This window comes from Raphanus sativus, chromosome 8 (assembly GCF_000801105.2).
Source record: "Raphanus sativus cultivar WK10039 chromosome 8, ASM80110v3, whole genome shotgun sequence".
NCBI classification, from domain to species: domain Eukaryota; kingdom Viridiplantae; phylum Streptophyta; class Magnoliopsida; order Brassicales; family Brassicaceae; genus Raphanus; species Raphanus sativus.
Window position 1 is genome coordinate 9704725 of NC_079518.1, and position 13317 is coordinate 9718041.

The following is a 13317-nucleotide window of genomic DNA, read 5'->3' on the forward strand; positions in this document are numbered from 1 at the left end:
GGTTTGCGGCGATGGATTCGTCTCGTCCAGGGCTTCAATTTGATATATTACTCGTCGTCTGGATCCTTACGGTTTGAGAGAACGAACTGTTTGAAGTTGCATCAGAAATTAGGGTTTTTAAAGAGAGAGACACCAATTTAGGGTTTAGAAATCGTTTGGGGTTTAGGGTATTCTAATCGGCTTTTTAGATTAGGGTTTATCAGAGATTTCGTGCTGATAACGTGTTGAATAATGAACGGAAAAGCTTGTCACATTACTCATCGGCTAATAGCCTTATATACATAGTTGACCATATTGATGGATCGACACAACTAGTAGTTATCTTAACAATAGGGATACGTAAGATAAACACCAAACTATAATATAGATAATGATGATATGTCGATCATATATATCACTCGCGGCTCTCTCCTCTCTCCTCACAACGATTATTAGATTAGAGGATTTGATTGGTCTGAAAAAAAATTGAGACGGAAATAAAACTGAAGAGGAGAAAGAAAATTATTAGATTAGAGGATTTGATTGGTCTGAAAAAAATTTGACTTGAATGGCCTAAATGAATTATAAATCAAACGTATAAAGATTTATAGGTTTTATTTTGATCAAAGACATTACATTTATCTTATTATATAAAGCTTGGTTCTTCAAAGTTACTAATTAACATGATTGTGACATGTGTCAGTTTTTTTTAAAGATGGTGACATGTGTCAAAAATATGATATAATTCTCTTTTTTATTATTTAATAGATTTAAAAAAGGAAAATTCTTTAAAAAAGGAAAGTTTCTAAACAATTACTATTAAAAAAATTTTATAATTACTTTTCACTATTAAATAAAATTTGCCAATCAGATCAAGAAATCAAGTCGGAATCACAAAAAAAATAGATGTTTTTGGATGAAACCGATCATGTTTATGTTTTTGGGGATTGATCGATTTCTAGGTTTAAGGATTCGATTTGATCATTCAGATCAAGGGGTTTTTGAGATTCAGCAAGCCATTGAGGCTGTGATTTTAATTGATGAACAATCTCAAATCGAACTTTTGGTTTAAGAGCTTCGATTTACTCATGGAAGGGTAGAGACCTATTAAACTTTTGCTAGTGGTTTTTGATTTGGGGTTTTGCAAAATTTTAATGGTCATTCCTTTATAAATCAACCACGTTCGATTATATGTTCTTTTAGGGTTTCAAAGTTTACCTTTAGAACTTCGAAGTGTTGATTTGGACCACCGAGAGCTGGAACAAGTCGGATCGCGAACTGCATGACCAGAACGGATCAGGAGCTAGTCGCATCTTAGGTTGAGCAAAAACCTCTTGTAGCTTTAGAAACCTTAATCAAAAATGAATCAAAACAAGTTAGTATAGATAGATGAAGCAATCGCAGAAAATAACAAAGTATAGACAGAGGTTGCGGTTTAGGCTTTTGATTAGGGTTTTAGGGTAGTTGACGGCGCCGGTTGGAACGGAGAGTGAGGGCGCTTTAGACATCGGATTGATACAAGGTTTGCGGCGATGGATTCGTCTCGTCCAGATCTTCAATTTGATATATTACTCGTCATCTGGATCCTTACGGTTTGAGAGAACGAACTGTTTGAAGTTGCATCAGAAATTAGGGTTTTTAGAGAGAGAGACACCAATTTAGGGTTTAGAAATCGTTTGGGGTTTAGGGTATTCTAATCGGCTTTTTAGATTAGGGTTTATCAGAGATTTCGTGCTAATAACGTGTTGAATAATGAACGGAAAAGCTTGTCACATTACTCATCGGCTAATAGCCTTATATACATAGTTGACCATAATGATGGATCGACACAACTAGTAGTTATCTTAACAATAGGGATACGTAAGATAAACACCAAACTATAATATAGATAATGATGATATGTCGATCATATATATCACTCGCGGCTCTCTCCTCTCTCCTCACAACGATTATTAGATTAGAGGATTTGATTGGTCTGAAAAAAAATTGAGACGGAAATAAAACTAAAGAGGAGAAAGAAAATTATTAAATTAGAGGATTTGATTGGTCTGAAAAAAATTTGACTTGAATGGCCTAAATGAATTATAAATCAAACGTATAAAGATTTATAGGTTTTATTTTGATCAAAGACATTACATTTATCTTATTATATAAAGCTTGGTTCTTCAAAGTTACTAATTAACATGATTGTGACATGTGTTAATTTTTTTTAAGATGGTGACATGTGTCAAAAATATGATATAATTCTCTTTTTAATTATTTAATAGATTTAAAAAAGGAAAATTCTTTAAAAAAGGAAAGTTTCTAAACAATTACTATTAAATAATTTTTATAATTACTTTTCACTATTAAATAAAATTTAGAATTATTTACTCAATATTATTTTTAGTATATATTTTGAATCATTATATATTTTAGTAAAGGAAAATTGCTATTACATAGTCTTTGAAAATTCTATATTATAAAATATTTGATAGTAATTTCTTTTTTTTAAAGACTAAACAAAAATAATAATTGCAAAAAGGTATTAGAAAGTTAATTCTTTTTTAAAAAAATTATAGTGTTTATTCTTAAACTCACTAAAGATAGAGAATTATAAAAGATAAATTAAACTTTTTAAAAAAATGTTAAACAAACTAATTGTAAAATCCCACAATTTCAATTATTTAATAAAAAACATGGAGAAAAACTAACTTTATAATAAATAATATTTAATAGTAAAAGCCTAATTAAAAGAAAATTGTAAAAGTACTCTTATTATTTTCTTATAAGTAACTAACTTTCTTTTCTAATAGATAATTGTATATTAAAAATTATGACCAAAAATAGCTACAAACATTTCACATCTATATTTAGGTTTAAGCTTCCACATATTATTTTTACAAAACACATAATAATAGTAATTTTTAATTTAAAAATTTAATGATAAACATGATACTAACAATTATTTAATTAACAATACAAATTGAAAAAAAAACATTAGTGATATTGAAAAAAACGAATTTTGAAAATGCCATCTTTTAAAAATAATTAATATTAACTGGAAATAATTATTTGATAGAAATTTTGTTTTTATAAATCCTAGATGAAATATAATTGTAAAAGATTAAGTAATATTAATTTCCTTTTCTAAAATCCTAAAAGCTGTAAAAGAATATTTGATAGTTTTTGTTTCCTTTTTTCTAAAATAAATCATAAACAAAAAAAATTGTATCATATTTCTAAGTCCTAACCAAAAGAGAATTGTAAAAAAAAATATTTTATAATATTTAAAGAGAGTGTGTGATGATGAACATAATATTAAAAATTCTTTAATTAACGAAAGAAGTGAAAAGTGGTATTGATATAAAGTGTTAATAAAAGCAATTTTAAGATTATTTATTAATAACTAGAAATAATTATTTGATAGCAATTTGTTTCTGAAATTCTAAAGAGAATATAATTGTAATAGGTTATATGACAAATTTTCCTATTCTAAATTTTAAAAAATGTAAAAGAGTATTTATTTTTTTATTTAATTAATTGTAATTAAATAGGAGATTTATAAATAAAAATTCCTTTTTTAAAATCCTAGCAAAATAAATTTTTTAAAACTTATTCAATAAAGCATTAAGTTAGTACATAAGAACATGTATAATATTGTCCTTGACTCGAATGGTGTATTTGACTTTGATTTCTTTTTACCTTTCATTCAATTTATTATTTTGGGTTGTGTTGAGTTTAAACGTTTAGGTATAGTATCTTCTTTAATCCTAATTGCAAAATTTACAACATTGATCTATGAACAATGATTATAAAATACAAATATTAACTTGAACTTATGTGTGAAAAGGGTTTTTAATTATAAAATAAATTCCACACAACATATGCATAAAAATCATAAAATTATAATAAAATGATTTTTTATTATGTTTTTATTAAACTAAAATATCGAACAAAACCCGTTGCAACGCAACGGGCTCATATCTAGTTTAATATATTTATCACATATTTTCATAAAGTTATCCTTTTAACAAGGATATGCACAACGACAGTTAAGAGGTCCGGGAACTTTAGGATCGTCTTCACAATATCCAAGCCCGCCTTTGTGTTGCGCGGCACAGTCATGATCGCAGAAGAACTTTATACAGTCCAGTCCTTCTTTAATGGTTGTTACACATACCTTTCCCGCATCTGTCGTTTCTTTTTTGATCAACTCCTTTCCTTCAGTCTTTTCAACCATTAAACATACTACAAAAGCATAGCATTGACGAAAAAATATATAAAATATATTAATTTATATAGATATCGTAACATTTTTGTTAAATAGGTAATGTGAAATTGAAATTACCTGAGAATACAATCATGAGTACAAGAAAATAAGAACATGATAACTTGGCCATGATCAATATTCTTTGTTTGATATTTTTCTTTTCAGTGATTTTGGTGTAGTAATGATTATATGTCTATATATACTGGTCGTAAAGTATGGGATGTTCTTTTTCTTTTTTTTTTTGGACAAATGGGATGTTCTTTTTCTTTGTTTACGTTTTAGGACATAAATAAAAATATTTACGTAAATGAGAAAACAATAAATATAATCAAATTTTATTTTAAATAGACTTTTGACTATTGAAGAATTTATTAGCGAAATAAAGATAAAATAATAAGTCAGTTTAATTAACAAATTCATTTAAATATAGATGGGGGTCAAAATTTTGTAGGTATTTACAAAAAGAAACTACACATCTGTTATGGAAATAATCATTTAAATAATGCAGTAACTAGTCAAATCTAGTTAATGCAGTCTTGATATTGTCAAATGTTATCCTTCATTGGTCAACAGGAAATGACTTTTGGAAAAAAACCATTAGTTAACTATAGGAAAAAATAAAATATATCTTTGATTAACCAAATAAATTCCATCTCATTTCCACCAAATAAATCAAATTAAATTAACGATTATGAATATTAAAAATCCCTCGTTAATTTCTTGAGTCGTTTTGTATTCCATATAAAGACATAAGAACAATATATAATATACTAGGGGTTAGTCCGCTCTAAGGACATGTGAATTTACCCGAGTTTGTTTTATATTAAAATATTTTAATTTTATAAAATATTTAAAATTTTACTTTATATTCAAAATAATAAATATAATATATTTTTATTCTAAGATCAAATTTTAAATTTTATTAACTTTTGTTGGTTTAATTTGAAAAAGAACACTACATTGATTTTGTTAGAGAACAACAAATTTTCAAATTTCAAAAAAAAATGTAATGATTTATATTTTTCCTATTTGATTTCTATTTTAGTTTGATATAGTTGACTAAATCTAAAGTAGAAATAACTAATATTTTTATTTCTCATTTAAGGTACATAATTTTCTTTTTTCTTTGTTTACTTTTTATCACATAAAATAAAAATGTTCGCTTAAATGAGAAAAAAGAATAAATAATCTCATCTATTAATTTAGAATCTTAATTTATATAATGTTGACAAGTCATAATAGGTTCTCTTAATTAATAACTTAATGTGATAAACTTGATTATCTACATTAAATCTAAATAATCAATAAAAATATTAATAATAAGTCAATTTTAGCTATAAATTTGAAATTCATTTTTAGTTATAACAAAATCTGTTGAGAAACAATTTTATACAATCCTACCAAAAATTTTCAATATTTTTTATAAAATAATACATTAATCGTAATTAGTAATAAATATTATTCTAATTAATGTTTATTAAAATTTTATCATAAAAATAAAAATTCTATGCTATTTTATAAATTTTATCATTATAATCCATATCTAATCTATTGATTTAGAATGATATTTTTTATCTACTATTTACAAGTCATAATAGATCCACTTAATTAATAACTCAATGTGATATACTTTATTACATATATTAAATCTCAATAACCAATAAAAATATTAATAATAAAGCAATGTTAACTATAAATTTGAAATTTATTTTAGTTATAACCTAATTTGTTGACAAAAATCTAACAAAATGCTAATAAACCTTTTTAAAAATTTTAATAAAATAATACATAAATTAATTTCGTAATTAGTAACATAATACTCCCTCTGTTTTTTAAAGATGTATGTTTTGGAGTTTTCACACATATTAAGAAAACACATTAATCACGCATTGTTTTTAGAAATTACCAAATTTCAATGCATTTTAACCAATAGTCTTTCAATAAATTCAATTAATTTTATTAAAATTTGCAATTTTTATATAGAAAACATAAAAAAATACATCTTTTTGAAACAAATATTTTTTCCAGAACATGCATCTTTTAAAAACAGAGGGAGTATTAAACTGCAAGAATGCCAAGCACTTTGTTTTATGAAGTACATGGGGAATGGCCTATGTCTCACAAATAACAAGCCTAGCAGGCAAGCAGTATTCAAGAATGTATCTCGTATTTCCTTAAACTAGATCCGAAATGTTTATTATCACATGACAAAAAAACTTTTTATATAAAACAGTACGGGAAAAGAATTAGGATTTTAACCTATCTAGCTATTTTATTTAAAGTTGCTGAATCCTTTCCCAGCTTAGCTACTGTTATTGACACGTATTTGACCAAAACATAGAGTAATATACAAGAATATTACAAATCAGAATTATAATTTCAAAAGAAGATCAAGAGAACAAGTATATTTGTTAAGGGAATGTTAGAGAGTGAGATTAGATCAAGTGCTTAATGAGTTTATATTAAACCGAGTGGTAACGTTCTAATGCGTTTAGGGGTCAATAGTTGTGTAAATGCAAATTTTGAAATTAGAGACCCAAAACTTTAAAGCATAACAAACTCTACAAAACCATAAGCTACTTAATTAACTTAGATCATATATGTTCCCCATTTGTTCACAAGACCAGCAGGACTCAGTATCACTGATACGTATGTAAGCAAATAACCTATTATATGTATTTGACATCCATCTTCTGCAAACCTTGACAAGTGAAGCTCCGGTAGCAAATTTCTTCTCAAGCTTTTTAGATGTGTCACTAAGTTGTATCACTGATAATTTAAACAAATATGTTTAACGCACTAAACTAAAGAAGTTTATCTGAAGCGCCCTCATTCATTATCTATGGTTATCAACAGAGTTTGAAGATAATAGAAGGTGAGTTTGTCTTGTTTGAAATCAAAATCTCGTTTTTATGATTAATTAAGAACGATTCAGATTCAGATCGCATAGGATAATAGAGAGGCACCTCATCCTCACGGCACACACTTTCGCTTTTATGACCATCTCCAGATCTTTTGTACTTTAGGAGTAATAGCGGTGAACTGATGTTCGGCCGTCGAGTACGATGGCAGATGCAACGTAGAAAGAGAGGCAAAGAGGATGTTTTCGATTTATATAAAAAGGATAAAAACATTCAAATGATAAATTTACGTAACGGCTGGAGTAAAGAAGAATAATAACTAGAGTTGAAATTAAATTCAAGGATTAACCAATTTGTAGGGGCGGGCGGAGGGAAGAAGATGTAACATCGGATGGAATTTAAGGTTACTTCGATACGGCAATAAAACTGAAGAGGGAGAAAGAAAATTATTAATTAGAGATTTAGAGGATTTGAAGAATGGTCTGAAGAAAAATTGACTTGGATGGCCTAAATGGATTATAAATCAAAAGTATATAGATTTTCATAGGTTTTATATTGATCAAAGACCTTACATTTATTTAATATATTCATCACATCTTTTCATAAAGTTATCCCTTTAACAATCATATGCACAGCGACAGTTAAGAGGTCCGGGAACTTTAGGATCGTCAAAACAATATCCAAGCCCGCCTTTGTGTTGCGCGGCACAGTCATTAGCGCAGAAGAACCTTATACAGTCCAGTCCTTCTTTAATGGTTGTTACACATACCTTTCCCGCATCAGTTTTTTCAACCATTAAACATACTACAAAAGCATGGCATTGACGAAAAAATATAATAATTTATTTAGATATAATAATATTTTTGTTAAATAGGTAATCAGAAATTGAAATTACCTGAGAATACAATCATGAATACAAGAAAATAAGAACATGATAACTTGGCCATGGTCAATATTCTTTGTTTGATATTTTTTTCAGTGATTTTGGTGTAGTATTATATGTCTATATATACTGGTTGTAAAGTATGGAATGTTCTTTTTTCTTTGTTTACGTTTTAGGACATAAATAAAAATATTTACGTAAATGAAAAAAAATATAATATAATAAATATAATCAAATTCTATTTTAAATAGACTTTTGACTATTGAAGAATTCATTAGCGAAATAAAGATAAAATAATCAGTCAGTTTAATTAGCAATTTCATTTAAGTATTGATGAGGGGTAAACGTATTATAGGTAACAAAAAGAAACTACACATTTATTATGAAACAAAATCTATTATGGAAATAGTCATTTAAATAATACAGTAACTAGTCAAATCTAGTTAATGCATTCTTGATTTTGTCAAATGTTATCCTTTACTGGTCAACCGGAAATGACTATTGAAAAAATCATTAGCTAGTTATAAGAAAAAATAAAATGTATATTTGATTAACTAAATAAATTCCGTCTCACTTCCACCAAATAAACCAAATTATATTAACGATTGTGAATATAAAGACCCCTCGTTAATTTTTTAAATTTTGAGTGTTTAAATAATTTTAGTATTTTTGAAATTTTGTAAATTATTTAACAAAAAAAATTATAGTAGAATATATATGTTTTATAAAAATAAATTCACCATATACTACAAAAACATTTTCGTGATATATCAAGTTATCTTATGTTATTATATTCATAAAATAAATATTATTTTATAAAATCTTTGTATTAAAATAAAAAAGACAATTATAGTATTAGTACCGATATAGAAATAAAAAATAAAAATTACAATATGAACATGAGACTAGTATAAAAATCTGACTAGAAACATATAAAAGTATAAATGAAATTAGATGACCTAAATTAAAATAAATAGACTAAAATTTTTACACACCATAATAAAAATAAAACATATCCCATTCAAATTATTTTAAAATTTTGTCCATTTCAACGTAATCATTTTACATTAAACAAATTCAAACAAAAATAATAAAAATTACAAACAGAAAAAATTATATAAATAGCGATTCATACGTGATACAAAACCAAATATATCAAGACAAAAATATGTTATACAAAATCATATAATGAAATCTAACAATTAATTACATAATACATAAACAAATATAACCAAAAATATCAATGAAACAAAAACAAAGAAATGCCAAGAGATTTATTTCTTTAGTTAGATTTTCAACTTAAATAATTATGCAGTTCACATCCTACTTAAATAAAATCCAATAAATAAAGTAACTATAACTAGCGGTGGACACTTTACCCGATATTTGAAGCCGCATTTGAACCCGATCTAAAAAACTCTAACCGAAATCCTAATCGAATTAACAAAATATCCAAACGGGTATTAAGTTAAGAGGTTGGATATCCGAACCCGATAATACCCGAAACCAAATGGATATCCAAGATAATCGAACATATATATACTTATCCTTATATTTCTAGTTTACATCTTTCATTTTATTTAAAATATTTATTTTTATGCTACACATACTTGAAGATCATATAATATATATATATAATTACGAAAAAAGATTTGACACTCACTTAAAATGCATGTCAAGCTTTTTATTTCATGTATTAACAAAATTTACATCCAAAATTTAAAAGTAATAGTAAAACTAATGGTTATTTATTTTTGAAATGTTATCTCTAAATGTATTAATCGTTTAATCTATTAAAAATTAAAAAATAAGTTAAGTAAAATCTATATTTTTAAATATAATAAACTTAAAATTAAAAACTAATTTTTTTCTTTTAAAATCTAAATATCCGAACCCGACCTGAAATAAATGAATCCGAACTAAAAATATCCGAACCCGACCCGAAATGCAGAAATACCAAACGGGTATTATAACCTTATACAGAAATACCTGAAAATCTGAAATATCTGACTCGAACCCGAACGGATATCCGAATACGCACCCGTAACCATAACCATATTCATACCCTAACTTTGATGGTTTCTATAGTTTTGTCAAATAAGAAACGACTAATAAATTTTAACATTGTTACCAGAAAAACATAACCATACTCACACCCAGCTGAACATATAAGAAAATTTACACAAACTTATATCTTTAATAAAAACCGACACATCAAATTCTGCACGTAGCAGAGATCTATCCTAGTAATTAACATGTTAAATATTGTATGATGATAAAAAGTTATTGTTTTAAATAAATAGTTATTAGGCACAAGTTTTACGTACTAGAATAGAATAAAAGTTATTTTTGTAGTGAATTTAGTTTTAATAAAATAGACTATATTTTGATCGTCCGGTAAAAAATGTTAGTTGATATTAACTACTATTTTGAATTATCATCTACATATTTAGGTTATAAAATAATTTTATGTGTGTCTATATTCTTATTCAATGTTTTTATATCCGACTCGGATTTGCGGTTAAACCTGAAATATGGTGATCCGTATATAATTCGGTTCAAGTTTAATGAAAACCCTTTTAATTACAAAATCTAATAAAACCTCGTACAATTTTAAAAACCGCCATTAATCTGTGATTCGACACAGATTGACCAGTAAAAGACTCAGAAAATCTGATAATATTCTTTAAAATATTATATTCTTTAAAATACTACATAAGTTTAATAAGTTATTAGAATTTTTATTTTTAAACTTATCTTTAATTTAAATCAACTATATAGTTAAGAAAAATTAAGGTATGTTTATAACTTAATAAAAAACATTTTTAGTTAAAAATTTAAGATGTGGAGATATTAATATATCTATCTATCTTTTAATATGTGTGATTTTTTATTTGGACTTTATATTAGAAACTTAAATAATTAAAATGAGACTAAATTCATATAATTGTAATAAGTTAGATATATACGTGCTTTCCATATAATTAATTAAAAGTCTCTTTAAACCTTAGATTACTATGGCTTTTGTCTTATTCGTCTCTCACAAGAACCATATATGCATCAAGTGAGTTTCTATGAATAAATCAGCTTTGGTACACCAAACTGATTCAGAAAAGACATTCAAACAGACATATTTGATAGTTTAGAAGCTCTGTGCATCGTGCTGACGTGATAGTGTCCCAACTTTAGTTTAGTTACTCAATGCATACACATCAAAGTGATTATGCTCGCCATAGAAGAGTTTTACATGAGAATCAGAAGTGATTTAATTCAACGGCAACTTCAGATATGCCGGTGAATCACCATAACCCATAAAAAATAGAATTTCTAATTAAGTATTAGCTGTTATAAATATTGTAGTGATGTCCATATGGAAAGTCTTAGATTTACTTGTTCCCTACTCCAAATTAGACTTTGTACCCAAGCTATTGTATCATATATAAGAAGTTCATTATTCATGGAATAAGATACACTGATTCCTCTTTTCTCTTGTCTTCTCTTCTTTACTTACAACACGTTATCAGCACGAAGCTCTAGTGATCTTGAGTTAATAGGTATAGATTCTAATTCTATTTTTTAAGTTCCATCCTTCTTTAAATCATGTTTATTATCAATTCATGGTTTGTAAGAATGGATTCATACACGGTATGAGCTTAGGAGTTTTAGTCGACAATATTGATCTACCCTTGTTTCAAGGAAAAAAAATCGTTTGATTTAAAAAAAAGATCTTGTCGACGATCATAAGCTAATGCTCAAACCTTATTATGGTTTATACTCGTATGTATTCTTGTTACTATTATTTTTTTATTTTTTTTTATTTTTTTTTAATGTGATGCTTATCATGGGGTGCCTCCTTGCATATTAGTATTGTTCATACGAATTAGTGGTTACATGTTAAAGTTTGCAGCTGAATGTTGTTTATAGTGGTTTAATAGCTTACGAATTATATGACCACATGTTAATAATTTATGGCTGCATATATATTGTCAACTCATTTGTCTTGACGTGTAGATTGTTAGTTCATTAACACGTTTATTTTTATAAATCCACGATTATTATCCTATCTTCCATTTAGTTAAACTGGAATAGCCTGCAAATATATTACTTGCATAAATTCTTGAATCAATTTTTTTTTTTATGACTTGGGAGAAACGTTTATGCATTGATAATGGAATATTGATATTACCATATAAGTTTTGTATATAAATCTATGCATATACAGCTTATTTACTTTTTAAAGATGATTGCATTTTCCTTATTTTTATCTTATATTAATAGATCTTTGACTGCATCTTTTATAAATTTTATTTACTTTTATTAAGGCATAATCAATTAAATTTCAAAAAATATTATTTATTTTTGATGTATTAAGATGCTTATGATTATATTTTATTACCATTATATATGAGAGTTGTAAGTTTAAGGTTTGACTTTATAAGATCCATAAGTTTTGGAAAACAATCCAAAGAAAGGTAGAATCACATTCATGTTACTACCTAAAGCTCACTATATCTTTTGCATCTAAAGATTACAAGACCTGAAGTCTGTTAATTTATCCCAACTATGTTGGATGTTAAATTTATGAATTAAATTTCTTTAAGAAATTTTAAAGATGCATATATATTGGAAAATATATATTTTTCATACAAGTAATGTTGTCCAGTAGACACATGAATGAGAAAAGAGATTAAAGAAGTTTATATTGTCTCTTTGAGACTGAAAAAACAATGAGCTATTGATGTAAGATGATAAATCACGTCTAATTGATTATGATCAATTCTCCTGAAGAGAATTTGACATTTTATACTGAGAAAGAAAATCCACATAAATAGCACCATTCAAGAAAGTGAATATAAAAGTGGTTGCAGACGTGGATGTGGATATAAATAAAGTCAAAATCAAAAGAGTTTCTTTTTAGAACTCATACTCTCAATTGAAGTTGAGAAAATAAAGATGGTAATAAAGAAAAGATATGATTCAATCATCTGTAGAGGAAAGAAAATTATTGTGATTACAATATAAGATAGTATAAATCTTATAGAATGTTAAAGAAGAGAATATATGATGCTCCAGAAGAGTACATAATATTATGGCACATAAGAATGCAATTTAAATCCTTAATGTGTTATATTCTTAAATCTCAAAAGTAAGAAGGATCTAAGAAAGAATACATGGCTCATGTAAGGCATCTTGTTGATTCTAATATGAGATTCAATCGAGATTGATAAACCTGTAGTGTTAACATATCGAGGGGAAGAGTTAAAGAATCTCACATATTATAATAAGTGAAACATCTAGAAATTTATGTTTCCACTCGAAGTGAGATTGGTGAATCTTTCTTA

General features: G+C 26.4%; 1 protein-coding gene across 1 annotated transcript; it reads right to left on the reverse strand.

The window, feature by feature from the left end:
• Positions 1 to 3988: 3988 nt before the first annotated feature.
• LOC130498962 (defensin-like protein 159) lies at positions 3989 to 4361 on the reverse strand. The gene is made up of 2 exons (XM_056992826.1): positions 4310 to 4361; positions 3989 to 4209 (listed from the first exon to the last, which is right to left on the reverse strand). Exons 1-2 carry the CDS (start codon positions 4359 to 4361, stop codon positions 3989 to 3991), a joined length of 273 nt encoding a protein of 90 aa, XP_056848806.1.
• Positions 4362 to 13317: the final 8956 nt, after the last annotated feature.